Consider the following 17,554-nt stretch of genomic DNA (forward strand, 5'->3'; position numbering starts at 1 on the left):
AAAGAGAATTTTGAAGAACAAATAGCACAGTAATTCAACACTGAATCTTATATCTTCTTATCATACTGTAGAGGCATATTTACGCTACATTCAAAGTTTCCTATGTGTGCATGTGTATAATATGACTAGCTACTGTCATGCATGTTAAGACAATAGAGAAAGCAGAGAGAGCAGTATAAGGGAAGTCTTAGCTCAGTCACGCCACTGTATTTTCTCTCTCACCTACAGTAACAGAGCTCCAGCCTCCTGGCAGTGGTGGCACTCCTCCTCCCAAAGAATTAAAGTTCTCTCCACAATTGTCTGCCCCTTTCCAAGGGAAAAGCAAATTAATGAATGTTTAATATGAATTGGGAGAAGAAAAGCCACCTCTTATCTTAAGCCTCTATACGAGAACTTGTTCCAGATTTTCAAATTGAATTAGCAGGGCTGGGTTTCTGCAGGATTGTGAGGAGAAACAAAAAGTAGGACACCTCCTGTTTTGTGATTCAAAGCCACACTATCTAATGGATTACCTCATCTAGGAAAAAGCTTACGTTAAGTCTATTTCACGATTCTCTTCTATCTTTCAAGGCAGAAGATGGACAGCTGGAAGATGGACAGCTAGTTATTGATATCCATTGCGGTTTGCTACTGATTACAAGAGATAAGCAATGTTCAGGTCAATATCTGTTATTCAGTACATATGGAGCTTTTGCAGTTTGTGTTAGTTTACCTTGTTCTTATTAATTAAACGATGAACGATCCTTTAAAGGCTGATCCATATGCCAGTATTTATGCACCATTATTAACACAATGTGATGGTAGCACACAAGATTTAGAAGAGCTTAAGCAAAAACGGCATAATCTTCTTGTAAAAGTTGTTTTCCCCTTTTGATCCCTGCAGGTATCTTTCTGTTCTTCAGATGAGTCTGCATTGTGTTAACAACACAACAGGTCATACTGATAAAGGAAGTTGACTGATACACACAATTAACCTAGCTCAGTAAGGGCTTCATTACGTTAACACGCAATGGACTCTATGGACATTTTGCACTATGACTGAGTGCATCTAACTCGCAATGGTCATATGCAATGCACGGTAATGCACTGCAGAAGAATACACACATGTTGAATGCAGTTCATAAGTGATAGTCAGTCTTACAAGATATACATTTTAACCATGTACAAGCTGAGTAGAGATCCTAGCAGAATGTACTCTTTTTTCTTTTCTGCCTCTGCAGCCTAGTGGGAAGACGGTGATGATGATGATGACGTTACAGTATAGCTCTTTAGACCCCCCTCTTTCTGTTGTTTTACTCCAGCCCCACCGATGGTGTCACCCCTGCCAGTGCAAGGCATTCACTAGCCTCTCGCCCCTGAGTAAATAACCAGTGCTCATGACAGCTACTGAGGCCCCATTCTTTGTCTATCTGCCAAATAGATCTGCTTCCACCTACTCAATTTAACCATTGTTTTTTATCTCAAGGCTGTGGAGCCCTACAATACACTGTACTGCAGCTATGGTTATGTGCTAAAAACTTAACATCCACACTGTAAACCCCAAGGCATTTTTAACTCAAATACTTCTGGTAAGTTGAACTCAAAGTCAATGAAAAGTGATTAGGCCTATTACTTCAAATGTTATTGTGGTACTGAATCAAAACTAAATGAGAAGTCACATCAACTACATTTAAAAAAAAGTTATGATAACAAATTTACTTTTTTTTAAATTATTTTTAATATCTGTGTTTTTGCGTTTACATTACGCTACACAAAGATAAATAACATAGATTTTTGTAAACTAATCCAATAGTTTTGTTAGATTTCTTGCACCTGTTACAAAAATGTTTTTTCCAGTTTAAATGGCTTAGGTAGTCTCCTCACACTGTTCCTAATCCTGGCAGTCAATATGAATGCAGGTTGCGGGTGAATAAACATTTCAGCTGTTAGATAGCTTAACTCTGGCTGGATTGTAATAGGATTTTCACATCACTGTGTAAGCCAGCATAATGTGACTTGCATGTAAGGTTGCAACCTTCTGGTAAATTTCCAAGGTTTCCCAGAAATCCCAGGTGGAAGATTCCTGGAAATTCTTCTACCAGGATTTTTAGAAAATCTGGGAATTTTGGGAAAGTTAACGGAATTTTGCAACCCTATTTGCAGGCCTGTAAACCATGATCTTCAGGCCACTGTATTACATTCAACACACCTGGTCTTCCAGGTCGGTTAAATCAAAAACATGAAGTGCCTTCGGCACTCAAAGACCAGGGTTGCCTACCCCTGTTCTACAGGGTCACAGTGACTCCATCGATTTGAGTAATGACTATAAAATCACAATAACTATACTCAGATATATTAACTGCAACAGGTTTCCTCAAAAGTTTTAATTAATGACAGTAAATTGGGGTTTACAGTGCATCCATTTCTGCCTGTGTCCCCATCTGACCTGTACATCCCAGCAGACCTGGGGTTCAAACAGTATTTGGTTTCTTTCTAATTCTTATGCTGCACTTGATTCAGCTTGGTTGTCACAACAGAACCAATGGAATAGTCCAAAAAAGTGCAAACCCCGCCCACCTGACACTCCATTCCAGGCAGGCTTAATCGAATGCTTGAACGTTTTTGAATGAAAACCAATACAATTTCCCCTAGGTGTGAATCCCAGTGTTCAGTGGATTTGCCGTTCACCAGGCCAGAATCATTGATTTGACACAATGACACGAGTGTGAGCTCTGTGGTTGTGTAAACAACTCAACGGTCACTAATACACTGTGGCACGTGGCTGTCACATACGCATGAGTCACGGAATAACAAGCAGGCTACTGTATGCAAAGGGCCTGCAGAGTTTATAGGAATTATCTTCAAATCCCCTGCATGTAGAATAGGACATTTCTTCAGATCAGAACTTTTAATATTTAAGTAATTAATGGCTTAGCAGTTTTATATTGATACTAACCTCCCCAATGTAATTAAATCTCAGATATACTGTAATCACAGAATTATGCAATCCTCTGCTTGTAATTCTAGTCTTCATAAAACCAAGACTGCAGGGGAGATTAAAACTTAATGATTACAAAATGAAAATCGACACAGAGTATAACAGAAAAATTCACCATCCCTTAGCCTACAGTTTCAGCACCCCCGCAGAAATCGAATTAACATAATGGAAACAATCTGTCAATCTGTCTGTTTAAACCAAAGATATCTGTTTTGCATGGGCTGCGTCTCAATCCACTGCATCAAGCGATATCGCCCTTCTGCATCTGCGATGAAAGGCAGTGGTGGGAAAAGTACCCAATTGTCATACTTGAGTAAAAGTAAAGATACCTTAACAGATAATGACTCAAGTAAAAGTAAAAGTCACCCAGTAAAATACTACTTCAGTAAAAGTAAAAAAGTATTTGGTTTTAAATATACTTAAGTATCAAAATGAAATGTAATTGCTAAAATATACTTAAGTATCAAAAGTAAAAATTATTTCAAATTCCTTACACTACCGGTCCAAATTTTAGAACACCTACTCATTCAAGGGTTTTTCTTTAATTTTACTCTTTTGTAAATTTTGGAATAATAGTGAAGACATCAAAACTATGAAATAATATATTTGGAATCATGTAGTAACCAAAAAGGTTTAAAACAAATCAAAATATATTTTATATTTGAGATTCTTCAAATAGCCACCCTTTGCCTTGATGACAGCTTTGCACACTCTTGGCATTGTCTCAACCAGCTTCACCTGAAATGCTTTTCCAACAGTCTTGAAGGAGTTCCCACATATGCTAAGCACTGGTTGGCTGCTTTTCCTTCACTCTGCGGTCCAACTCATCCCAAACCATCTCAATTTGTCTGAGGTCGGGGGATTGTGAAGGCCAGGTCATTTGATACAGCACTCCCCTTCTTGGTAAAATAGCCCTTACACAGCCTGGAGGTGTTTTGGGTCATTGTCCAGTTGAAAAACAAATGATAGTCCCACTAAGTGCAAACCAGATGGGATGGCGTATCGCTGCAGAATGACAGTCTGATTCACACAGTCTCCTCTGAACAGTTGATGTTGAGATATGTTTGTTACTTGAACTCTGTGAAGCATTTATTTGGGCTGCAATTTCTGAGGCTGTTAACTCTAATGAACTTATCTTCTGCAGCAGAGGTAACTCTGGGTCTTCTATTCCTGTGGCGGTCCTCATGAGAGCCAGTTTCATCAAAGCGCTTGATGGTTTTTAACGACTGCACTTTCAGAAAATATCAAGGTTCTTGGAATTTTCCGTATTGACTGACCTTCATGTCTTAAAGTATGTTGTTTCTCTTTGCTTATTTGAGCTGTTCTTACCATAATACGGACTTGGTCTTTTACCAAATAGGGCTATCTTCTGTATACCACCCCTACCTTGTCACAACACAACTGAATGGCTCAAACTCATTAAGAAGGAAAGAAATTCTACAAGTTAACTTTTAACAAGGCACATCTGTTAATTGAAATGCATTGCAGGTGACTACCCAATGAAGCTGGTTGAGAGAATGCCAAGAGTGTGCAAAGCTGTCATCACAGCAAAGGATGGCTACTTTGAAAACTATAGTTTGCTAAAAATACATTTGTGGAGTGGTTGAAAAACGAGTTTTAATGACTCCAACCTAAGTGTATGTAAACTTCCGACTTCAACTGTATGTGTAAATGTATTTTGCAACGCTCGTGTACACAATGTATGCTCGAGTGGCGCAGTGGTCTAAGGCACTGCATCTCAGTGCTAGAGGCATCACCACAGACACCCTGGTTTGATTCCAGGCTGTATCACAACCGGCCATGATTGTGAGTCCGATAGGGCGGCGCGCAACTGGCCCAGCTTCGTCCGGGTTTGGCGGGTGTAGGCCGTCATTGTAAATAATAATTTGTTCTTAACTGACTTGCCTAGTTAAATAAAGGTTTAAAAAATGCATGAAAGGGAAAAGGGAGATACCTAGTCAGTGTGGTCAGCATGTTCGACTCTAGAGGGTTAAGCTCTGCCAGAAAAGGCTCATTCATACCATAGCATAATGCTTTTTTCATCCAGTCATGTCCACCTACCTACACTGACTCCCCAGCACACTCCTTCCATAATGAACAATGGTATAAAGGCCTCTCTATAAACAAAGCATTATAATAAAGCATTTTATTTCAACCAAGACATAAAAGACAGAGAGCGAGTGCGAGAGAGAGAGAGAGTGAGAGAGAGAGCAAGAAAAGAGAAACAGAGAGAGGGACCCAGTCTGTATAATCCTCTTTGTGCTTATGCCATCCTTTTGGATATCAGCAAGTACAAAAACAAACAGACCAGAAAAAAACACACCTCTGAGCTTACCTTCTCTGTGGACTGGGAGGTACCAAAGAAGATGGGGATGAAGGCCAGCCAGATGATACAGGTGGTGTACATGGTGAAGCCGATGGGCTTGGCCTCGTTGAAGGCCTCCGGCACGCCTCGAGTCTTGATGGCGTACACCGTGCAGGTGACCATTAGCAGCATGCTGTAGCCGAGCAAGCAGATCAGAGAAAGATCAGAGATGTCACATTTGAGCACGCCACGGGCCATGTCCGGATTGGCCATGCGCTGGTCCTCGTAGTCGATGATGGCCTGAGACGGGTCCACGCCAAACCAGATACACACCCCCAGTAGCTGCACCGAAGTCAGGCTGAAGGTGATGACCAGCTGGGAGGCTGGGGAGATGAACCTGGGGGCGCTCACCGACATGGATCCCTGCTCGAAGATGCGGTAGATGCGGTTAGTCTTGGTGAGCAGGGCTGCGTAGCTGATACTCATCCCCAGACCCAGGAAGATCCGTCTGAGGGAGCAGATGCCCACGTCAGGGGCAGATATCATGAGAAAAGTGGTGGCGTAGCACATGAAGATACCTGTCAGTAGAACGTAGCTGAGCTCGCGGCCTGACGCCTTGACGATGGGCGTGTCATTGTAGCGGATAAAGGTGACCACCACAAACAGAGTGGCCATGATGCCCACCACGGAGATGAGGACAGGTATGACGGCCCAGGGGGAACTCCATTCCAGCTTGACAATGGGGATGGGACGGCAGGCCGTGTGGTTCTCGTTGGGACGCAGGTCAAAGCGGCACATCTTGCAGCTGTAGGTGTCTGCCTGGTATTGGTAGCCGTCGCAGCGCTCGCAGTGCCAGCAGCAAGGGATGCCCTTCACTATCTTCTTGCGTTCTCCGGCCTGGCATGGGTGGCTGCAGATGGAGTAAGGGATCTGACGACCTCCACCTGGCCAGTGCATTGCTCGGATCTGATTGAGATGGAGAGGAGGGGTACAGTCAAACACTTCTCAAATAACTAACACTATAACCCATACACAGTCTCTTCTTGTTTAATGAAAATTGCCACTGGCATGCAGTTCGTTTAGGGGATTCTCCTCTCCCAAACTCTATTTGCCTTTTTAAAACAGTATATTTAGCATCATGTTATTCACTTTTTTTGCCATCGATGGTTGTTGTTAAATTCATAGGCGGCAAACTCATCCCCAAATGTGTATTTCATTAACAGATATAAGAATCCTAATTGACTAAAATATCCTGAGGAAAGAGAATTGGTGCACACTACAGTAGGTGCCCAGGACTAGAATTTACAACACCATTCCATTCATTCTGTGTACACAGCATTGAAAGAGGTACAGACCCAGATCAACTCCATAGAAACCAGGTCAACGCCATAGAAACCAGGTCAACTCCATAGAAACCTGCTTATTTTTTTCTTTCTATCTTTCTTAGCCCAAGGCCATCTCTTCTTATTCCATTTAAGCATTATTTGCGGGGCCGGTTTCATGTAATTCATTGTTATAGCTTTGTAACCCCCATGTGTCCACAATTGCACACTATTGTTTCCCTAAGACAGTGGATGGTGTCTGAAGTCACTATAGCAATGTATCGGTTTTTAAGCTCTTATTGCTTTCTTTTCATTTCAGTCTTTGCTGTTAATCATTAAAGCACCCTCTGGATGTTTTCAACTTTAAAGATGTGTGCACAAAGCCAGTAGCAAATGGATCAGGAGGAATTACTGAGCCAAGGAAGCGCTGCAGTAGAACCAACAGACGACAACAGCCAATCATAGCTGTGTCAGGAGGAGAGCCACTGACACACATGGTAAAACCTATGAAGGTAAAGTGGAGGGGACGAGTCTGATAATATATCTAAAGTACAGTATCTGTAGCTGCTGTATGAACTATAAAAAACAAGTGCTTACATTCAGATAGAGCTGGTCGGTCCAGTGCCCGATGATTTTGTACTCAGCTGTTCGGTTTCTGATCTGGTACTGGTAAATCTCATAGCGACCAGGGGCATCTCCATTCCCATTGAAAAGCACTGGGTTGCCAGCAATGCCTGAGGGACGAAGGAGAGAGAATTAATTCTTCAACAAAAAACAAGTGTTTTCTTGCTTAATTTGTATTGTAATTGTCACAGGATCAGTGTGTGGAATGTGCAAACGTTTGCGGCTGACCAAAAGAAACTGTGTTGAAATGCAATTTCTCAATTCAAGAAAGTGTTAAATTTAGCTTGTGGGGTGAGGAGAGAATAAGTGGCTGATTTTAAATTCTCTCTCTGCTCTGTTCTGTCTAGAGGCATCTGCCTTAGTCAAATCATATTTGCAGTCACTCCATTGATTTCAAATTGTTCTTCCATACTCTATTCTAAGTGAGAACTTTGTGTGTGGGGATTATTTTTCGACTGACGTTAACTGCACTGTGTTACTGTGTGGTCTTATCGCACCCTGCAATTTTTTGGTGGTGTTGAGTTTGAATTTGAGTTTTTTTTTTTTTTACAGGGACAGTGCACATTAATCAACGTTTCAGTAAAATTGCCGGTTTTAGCCAGCCGGCTAATTTTCAACCACAGTCCCTGGGCAGGTTATTAAAAACAATTACAATATAGACAATCATTGAGCAGTGAGCTCACGCAGAGCAACATAGGACAAGCAAGACGTAGCATACGCAACATAGAACAAAAGCAACAAGACAAGATATTGTTCCAATATGTTTTGGCATGAGAGATATAGTAATCAAATGTCATATGACTTAGCAGCCAAAAGGAGCCCCCACTACAAAACAAACTATCAAATCAAACCCAGCTTCATTTGTACAGCACATTTCAGACATGGAATGCAACACAATGTTCTTCACAGGAAAAAAAATATAAAAAATGAAATATTTAATACACAAATATAAGAGGATAAAAAAACTAAAGAAACTGAATGACTAAAAAGCACCCTAAGGAAAGCAAAGCTAAAAAGGTGTGTTTTAAGATTTTTTTATTTTTTATTTTAATGTCCACAGTTTAGGCCCCCCTCAGGTTCTCTGGCAGGCTATTCCAAAGGCTGGGGGCATGGTAACTGAAGGCTGCCTCTCCATGCCTTTTGATCCTAGGCTTTGGGACAGTTAAAAGGCCAGTGCCAGAGGACCTGAGGGACCTATTGGGTGCATAACTTAAAAGCAGTCTGACATGTATTGGGTTGCACAATCGTGGATTGATTTAAAAACCAATAGAAGAATCTTAAAATGAATTCTAAAACTTACAGGCAGCTAGTGCAGCAACGTTAAAACCAGTGTAATGAGTGCTCTCCGTTTGGTCTTGGTCAGTAACTGGGCTGCAACATTCTGTATGTTTTGCAGTTGATCAATGGCTTTCTTGGGTAGACCAGACAGGAGAGCATTACAGTAGTCAAGCCTGATTGTAATAAAATAATTGATGAGACTCTCTGTGTCAGCCTGAGAGAGATATGGACGCACCTTGGAAATGTTCCTCAGGTGGTAAAAAGCTATTTTGGTCACATTCCTAATGTGTGAATCAAAATTGAGTTCAGAATCTAAAATAACACCTAGGTTTTTTACCTTGTGTTTTACCTTTATTGCACTTCAATTAAAATGTGCGGCCATTCTCTATCTCTGCTTTTGCTGCAACAATAAGTACCTCAGTCTTGTCTTGATTTAGCTGGAGGAAGTTGTGAGCCATCCAAGTATTTAAATCACTAATAGATTCTAATAATTTATCCGTGGAGCTAAAATCCTCTGGTGACACAGATATGTAAAATTTTGTGTCATCTGCGTAGCAGTGAAAATCAATGCTGTGCTTTCTGATAAAGCTGCCAAAGGGTAATATATATATATATATATATATTAGGGATAGCCCCCTTTTTTTCAATTTTCGCCTAAAAGGACATACCCATAGCTCAGGCCCCGAAGCAAGGATATGCATATTCTTGGTACCATTTGAAAGGAAACACTTTGACGTTTGTGGAAATGTGAATTGAATGTAGGAGAATATAACACAATAGATCTGGCAGAAGAAAATACAAAGAAAAAAATCTTTGAAATGCAACAGAATGGTCACACTTCCAGCCATCAATCTGGTTGTAATTCCGATGGTGTACACAAGATGGCAGCAGTATATGTGAAGTGTATGTGCAAATGTGTAAAGACGGATAACTTGAAGTATGAGCAAACTACATGACATTTAGTGTGAAGTCACCCAGGTACATCTGGACAAATCGTGAAGGAGACATTAGTTGTTGCAAAAGCAGCAGTTACTCTTCCTGGGGTCCACACAAAACATGAAACATAATACAGAATGACATAATACAGAACACCATTAGACCAAATACGACATTCTAAATATTAAACATTAAAACCACACAACCACATTTCTGTTCCTGAGATACTGTTTTATGATAATAAAACTACACAACATTTATTTCCCTAAGATGCCCCTTGAATATATTAAGTATAGCATCACTGCTCTCTGCTGAGGATACAGAGGAGTAACTTCCACTTCAAAACTCAAGTTTGAACATGCAGCAGCAAACCGCCATCCACTGATAAAAGGCATAAGGCGCTGGCATTTCTCTTGTCATGCCCGAGCTTATCATTACGTCTCCCCAAGCACAATCGGCGTTCCATTTTACGAACAAGGGGGAAAGTGTGGATGATCGCGGCGGTTTGGGTTTCTGCTGATGACTGTTTTTTTTTGTTTAGCTTAGGGCGGAAAACGTATACAGCAGCCTAATCCACATCTCGATGAGTCAGCCGCTCTGGATTAATGCACGATTGTGTACTCAGCCGTGCCTCAGTGACAATGCAGCCCACATCTCACAGTTATATGAACAGATGAAAGGGATTAGAACAGATTTTATGTTTGAAGGAGATATGTTTATACAAGCACTCTCCACAACTGAAGTGTTGATCTGCATTTGTATCCAGTAGTTCAATCATAGTATTTTTCTGTAAAAAAAGAAAACTAAGGCATATAGCTCTCCACCCAGCCTAGTTGGAACTGTGTATTAAGGGGCTTGTTAAGGCTTTGAGGCCGTAGCCCATGACATGCCACTGGGTACCATGCTGTCACTGTGAGAGGAAAATGGATCCTGACCTCCACATTGGTCCTTTCAGACACTAATGCAGCACCACAGTCTGCCACTGCAGATGTAATTACATTTAACAGTTTATAGTCTTTTAGTGCTCCATTCTGAAGTTGGCCCAAAGCTTATTGTCATCTCTTAGCCAATCTGTTCTCAAAAAGGACCGTATGTTCATTGTATGCATTCTAGTATGCATGGCCTCATATCTGTATGAGCTTTAGCCAACTCCTCTGACTAGCGTTTTCATGCAGGCATGTTGTTGTCATGCAATCTTGTCATTCATGGTATGACAACAATAGTCAGAGAAGCTGGCTAAAGCTCATGCAGATTTAGGGACAGGACAGTGGCGACCCGTCATTCAGGTTCAGGTGGGGCAGAGCCTGTTTTGAGCACCACATGTTTTGCATTTCATTTTGGCATTCATTCGTGTCACATATCAGTTTGCAAACAATGTAAAAAAAGAGTTATCCTTGAGTTAGTAAAGCAGCATACTCTGTTGAGTAAGGCTGCTCCAAAATGCAGGTGTTTCAGCCTAGCTCAGTGCTTTCTGTGGTGGAGGGGCAGCCAGCTAAAGTACAGAGTGGTTTGGAAGGAATCAGTGACTAAACACTATTTTTGCTTCACCTGCCTGCTATTCGGTGGAGAGGTATGTGTTCCAAGTCTAGGATTAAGGATAAAAAAATCTGTATAAAAGGGTCTCTTTTCCAACCTTAAAAGGATAAACATTCACACACAACATCATGGACCAGAAAAAGTTGACTACATCGGCCATGCTGTCAATCCAACATGATTTCTGCCGTGTTCAAAGCAACTGGGAACTGGATTGACAGAAAACTGAAATCTCCGACTTCCGACTTCAGTGCATTGAAGACAACTGTGAACTCTGAAAAAACGAGCTCCGACTGGGAAAATACGTTTTGAACGTTCATCCAACTCGGAATTCCAAGTCAAGAACTCAGGCCTCTTTCTAGAGGATCGACGTTTTGACCTGAAGATCACTGACGTCATTATTCAAACAAATTTTTCCCCAAATTCCCAGTTGTCTTGAAAGCAGCATGAATCCAGAGAATGCCAGACTTTGATGACAACGTTTTCCCACAAGAAGGACTGCCGCGCCACCTTCCTGTTCAAGTGAGCACAGCACAACAATTGTCCAAAAATATGTCTTGTATGCTGCTGCACAAATTATGTATGTGCCAGGATATGTATACTGTAGCTAAGAAAGTAATACTGAGTGTATGTTTTGTTGTAAGCTATTAAACTCAGCAAAAAAGAAACGTCCTCTCACTGTAAATTGTGTTTACTTTCAGCAAACTTAACATGTGTAAATAATTGTATGAACATAACAAGATTGAACAACTGTGACATAAACTGAACAATTTCCACAGACATGTGCCTAACAGAAATGGAATAATGTGTCCCTGAACAAAGGAGGGGTCAAAATCAAAAGTAACAGTCAGTATCTGGTGTGGCCACCAGCTGCATTAAGTACTGCAACAGATTTGCCCGTTCTTGTTGTGAGATGTTACCCCACTCTTCCACCAAGGCACCTGCAAGTTCCCAGACATTTCTGGGGGGAATGGCTCTAGCCCTCACCCTCCGATCCAACAGGTTCCAGATGTGCTCAATGTGTAACTCGGGCAGTTGTTGTTGCCATCCTGTACCTGTCCCACAGGTGTGATGTTCGGATGTATCAAATCAAATGTATTTGTCACATACACATGGTTAGCAGGTGTTAATGCAAGTGTAGCGAAATGCTTGTGCTTCTAGTTCCGACCATGCAGTAATATCTAACAAGTAATCTACCAATTCCACAACAACTACCTTGTACACACAAGTGTAAAGGAATGAATATGAATATGTATATAAAAATATATAAATGAGTGATGGCCGAACGGCATAGGCAAGATGTAATAGATGGTATGGAGTACAGTATATACATATGAGATGAGTATTGCAGGGTATGAAAACATATAAAGCAGCATTGTTTAAGGTGGCTAGTGATACATTACATCAGGATGGCAAGATGCAGTAGATGGTATAGAGTACAGTATATACATATGAGATGATTAATGTAGGTTATGAAAACATTATATAAAGTGGCAATCCTGTGCAGGTGTTGTTTCACGTGGTCTGCCATGATCAGCTGTCCGTCCTGTCTCCCTGTAGTGCTGTCTTAGGTGTCTCACAGTACGGACATTGCAATTTATTGCCCTTGCCAAATCTGCAGTCCTCATGCCTCCTTACAGCATGCCTAAGGCACGTTCTCACAGATGAACAGGGACCCTGGGCATCTTTCTTTTGGTATTTTTCAGAGTCAGTAGAAAGCCCTCTTTAATGTCCTAAGTTTTCATAACCGTGACCATAATTGCCTACTGTTTGTAAGCTGTTAGTGTCTTAACGACCGTTCCACAGGTGCATGTTCATTAATTGTTTATGGTTCAATGAACGAGCATGGGAAACAGTGTTTAAACCCTTTACAATGAAGATCTGTGAAGTTATTTAGATTTTTACGAATTTTACGAAGGTCCTGAAAAAGGGAAATTTCTTTTTTTGCTGAGTTTAGTAGCCCATGTTTCTCACCCTAAGAATTTGTTACCTCTCCCCCTCAGAACTTGACCTACTGTTTTGACTTGGTGGTGCACATGTAGCCTATAGCCTGTTTTAGAGAAATGTCATCATTGAATATTGTAAGATATTTCATTGTCTGCTTATTTATCCTACAGTTCTGACTTGGTGTACAGGGAGAATACTGTAAGAACGGCCCATGTTGTGTATTCTGTTGCTGTCAAATTCAAAAGTGACCATGATGAGATGATATGCATTGTGATGACATGCATTGTGAACTGCACTCCATACAGATATGAGCTGTCTGTCCCCCCTGAGCATTGATTCATTATGCAGAGGCCGTAGAGAAGCCAGAATTAGACATTGCATATAATTTAACAGTTCCATTTCACACCATGCTGTTCATATAAATACTGTCATGTATTAAAATGTACTGGTTTCTCACAGTGGTTTTGGGCGATAAATCTCAGTAAATCTTGGTAACCGGGTTCCCTCCATTCAACCTTAGTAGAGACAATATTTATTTAAGCAAGTCAGCCATATCAACTATTGTTTTTAAAAAGGTAGTAAATGAGACTGTATGAACTGTTTCGGTGCCAGATGAGGCTCCACTGATAGCCAGGTGTAGTGGTGTTAAGGATTCACTACGATTCACTCCATGGTGCTAAAAGGAAAGCTCCACTGTTGGGACAGCTTTATGTAGGCCCTAGCAGTTTGTGGGAACCATTTATCACCGTTATAGTGCAATTCATGTATTGTTTAGTGTTGTGTTGTGTAGTGGCTTTGCTGACACGCAAACCATTTTTTGTTGAGTTTGCCCAACCAAGATTGACATGCTAAAATCGCCACTGGGGCAGGCTACAGTACATATCTTCAGATGCATGACAGAAACATGCCAGTCCAGACTTACAGCTCAGAGAACTTCTCATGTGTTTTATGGTACTTTGCTTTATCAGTGTTCTCCAGAACTTCATTTAAAATGCTTTTGGTGTGATTTTATGACTAGGGAGGAGAGTTGTTCCCGGTGTCACGCCCTGACCTTAGAGAGCCGTGTTTTTTCTCTATTTGGTTAGGTCAGGGTGTGGGGTAGGGTGGGCATTCGATTTCTTTGTTTTGGCCGAGTATGGTTTCCAATCAGAGGCAGCTGTCTCTCGTTGTCTCTGATTGGGAATCATACTTAGGCAGCCTTTTCCCACCTGTGTTCGTGGGTAGTTGTTTTCTGTTTTGTATTTTGTACCTGACGGAACTGTTGGCTTTTCGTTTTGTTATTTTTGTTCGTGTGTTTTCATTGTTTAATAAATCATGAGCACTTACCACGCTGCGCTTTGGTCCACTTTTTCCGATGAACGCCGTTACAGAACTACCCACCAACACAGGACCAAGCAGTGTACCCAGGACGTAATGGCATCCTAGTCTTATGAGGAGATTAGGAGGAGTATATCCGGGGCTTGGGATGAAATAGTGGCAGGAGAAAAGAGCCTGCCAGGGAAGCAGGCGGAAGCAGGCGGAAGCAGCGAAGGAGGGACAGCTACGAAGTCGGGAAGGAAGGCCACAGAAACCCCAAGAAAATGTTGGGGGGGAGGCACATGGAGCAGTCGGCGGAGCCGAGGAGTGAACCAGAGCCAATCCGGGAGAAGAGGGAGAATTTGGAGAAGAGAGAAATGGGAGAGTTGTTGAGTTGGTGGAGGATGCACGAATTTTTCCCAAAGGAACGTGTTGTCAGTTTAGTGCCACCTGAGTCAGCTCCCCGTGCTCGTCCTGAGAAGTGTGTTCCGGAACAATTGATACCGGCTATATGCACCAGGTCTCCAGTACGTCTCAACAGCCCGGTACATCCTGTGCCTGCTCCTCGCATTCGCCCTGAAATGCGTGTCACCAGTCTGGTGCCACCTGTCCCGGCTCCACGCACTAGGCCTTCAGTACGCCTGCCCTGTCCGGTGTGTCCTGTTCCTGCTCTCCGTACTCGCCCTGAGGTGCGTGTTACCTGTCTGGCGCCACCTGTGCCAGCCCCACGCATCAGGTCTCCAGTGCGCCTTCCCAGTCCAGAGCTTCTGGCGACAGTTCCCAGTTCAGAGCTTCCGGCGACAGTTCCCAGTCCGGAGCTCCCGGCGACGTTTCACAGTCCGGAACCTCCTGAGACGGCCCGCAGTCCGGAACCTCCTGAGATGGCCCGCAGTCCGGAACCTCCTGAGACGGCCCGCAGTCCGGAACCTCCTGAGACGGCCCGCAGTCCGGAACCTCCTGAGACGGCCCGCAGTCCGGAACCTCCTGAGACGGCCCGTAGTCCGGAACCTCCTGAGACGGCCCGCAGTCTGGAACCTCCTGAGACGGCCCCCAGTCCGGAGCCTCCAGCGACGTCCCCCAGTCTGGAGCCTCCAGCGACGTCCCCCAGTCCGGAGCCTCCAGCGACAGTCTGCAGTCCGGAGTCTCCAGCGACGGTCTGCAGTCCAGAGTCTCCAGCGGCAGTCTGCAGTCCGGAGTCTCCAGTGACGGTTGGCAGTCCGGAGTCTTCAGCGGCAGTCCAGAACCTCCAGCGGGGGTTCCCAGTTCAGAGCCTCCGGCGATGATCCACGGTCCGGTTCCTCAGACGACGATCCACGGTCCGGTGATACAAAAGCAGAGGGATCAGCTGGCGGAGCGAGGGCTACGCCCTGCGCTTTGGTCCACTTCTTCCGACGAACGCTGTTACACCCGGTTAAGTGATGTATTAAGTAAAACTAAACTGAAAATAAAATTGTATTTGTCACATGCTTCGTAAACAACAGGTGTAGACTAACAGTGAAATGCTTACTTACGGGTCCTTTTCCAACAATGCAGAGTTAAATATAAGATTTTCACCCAAAAAAATTATAATAATGAAAATTGTGACAAGTAATAAATACAGTGTGAGAAATACGAATGAAAATAAAGAGTAAAAATAACATGACTATACATAGGGAGTAGAATATAACATGGCTATATACAGGGAGTACCAGTACCGAGTCAATGTGCAACACATACAGTGAATTTGGAAGGTATTCAGACCCCTTGACTTTTTCCACATTTTGTTACATTACAGCCTTATTCTAAAATGTATTAAACATTTTTTTCCCCCCTCGTCAATCTACACACAACACCCCATAATGACCATACAAAAACAGGTTTTTAGAAATGTTTGCAATATGAAATATGACATTTACATAAGTATTCAGAACCTTTACTCAGTACTTTGTTAAAGCACCTTTGGCAGTGATTAAAGCCTCGAGTCGTCTTGGATGTGACACTACAACCTTGGCACACCTGTATTTGGGGAGTTTCTCAAATTATTTTCTGCAGATCCTCTCAAGGTCTGTCAGGTTGGATGAGAGTGTCGCTGTACAGCTATTTCCAATTTCCAAATGCCTGAAGGTACCACGTTCATCTGTACAAACAATAGTACGCAAGTATAAAAACCATGGGACCACGCAGCCGTCATACCACTCAGGAAGGAGACGCATTCTGTCTCCTAGAGATGAACGCACTTTGATGCGAAAAGTACAAATCAATCCCAAAACAACAGCAAAGGACCTTGTGAAGATGCTGGAGGAAACAGGAACAAAATTATCTATATCCACAGTAAAACGAGTCCTATATCGACATAACCTGAAAGGCCGCTCAGCAAGGAAGAAGCCACTGCTCCAAAACCACCATAAAAAAAGCCAGACTACGGTTTCCAACTGCACATGGGGACAAAGATCGTACTTTTTGGAGAAATGTCCTCTGGTCTGATGAAACAAAAATAGAACTGTTTGGCCATAATGACCATCATTATGTTTGGAGGAAAAAGGGGGAGGCTTGCAAGCCGAAGAACACCATCCCAACCGTGAAGCACGGGGGTTGCAGCATCATGTTGTGGGGCTGCTTTGCTGCAGGAGGGACTGGTGCACTTCACAAAATAGATGGCATCATGAAGAGGGAAAATTATGTGGATATATTGAAGCAACATCTCAAGACATCAGTCAGCAAGTTAAAGCTTGGTCGCAAAATGGGCCTTCCAAATGAACAATGACCCCAAGCATACTTACAAAGTTGTGGCAAAATGGCTTAAGGACAACAAAGTCAAGGTATTGGAGTGGCCATCACAAAGCCCTGACCTCAATCCTATAGAAAATTTGTGGGCAGAACTGAAAAAGCGTGTGCGAGCAAGGAGGCCTACAAACCTGACTCAGTTACACCAGCTCTGTCAGGAGGAATGGGCCAAAATTTACCCAACCTATTGTGGGAAGCTTGTGGAAGGCTACACGAAACATTTGGCCCAAGTTAAACAATTTAAAGGCAATGCTACCAAATACTAATTGAGTGCATGTAAACTTCTGACCCGCTGGGAATGTGATGAAATAAATAAAATCCGAAATAAATAATTCTCTCTACTATTATTCTGACATTGCAAATTCTTAAAATAAAGTGGTGATCCTAACTGACCTAAGACAGGGAATTTTCACTCTGATTAAATGTCAGGAATTGTGAAAAACTGAGTTTAAATGTATTTGTCTAAGGTGTATGTAAACTTCCGACTTCAACTGTATATCTCCTCTTTCAGTCACCACACCTGAAAACTTAAAATCTGCAAAACATTTCAATAATTTTTCTTCGGAAGTTTCC

The 17,554-nt window shown here is 42.5% G+C and overlaps 1 protein-coding gene across 4 annotated transcripts in view; it reads right to left on the reverse strand.

The window, feature by feature from the left end:
- The window catches only part of LOC115151028 (metabotropic glutamate receptor 4-like), a 283,964-nt gene that overhangs the window by 25,481 nt on the left and 240,929 nt on the right, over positions 1-17,554 (reverse strand). For all 4 annotated transcript variants that reach the window (XM_029694935.1, XM_029694936.1, XM_029694937.1 and 1 more), the window contains 2 exons: positions 7,202-7,338; positions 5,313-6,248 (listed from right to left, as the gene is read on the reverse strand). In XM_029694935.1, coding sequence (XP_029550795.1) covers positions 5,313-6,248; positions 7,202-7,338 — 1,073 coding nt within the window. The remainder of the gene's footprint in view (positions 1-5,312; positions 6,249-7,201; positions 7,339-17,554) is intronic.

This window comes from Salmo trutta, chromosome 16 (genome assembly GCF_901001165.1).
Source record: "Salmo trutta chromosome 16, fSalTru1.1, whole genome shotgun sequence".
In the NCBI taxonomy this organism is placed as follows: Eukaryota; Metazoa; Chordata; class Actinopteri; order Salmoniformes; family Salmonidae; genus Salmo; species Salmo trutta.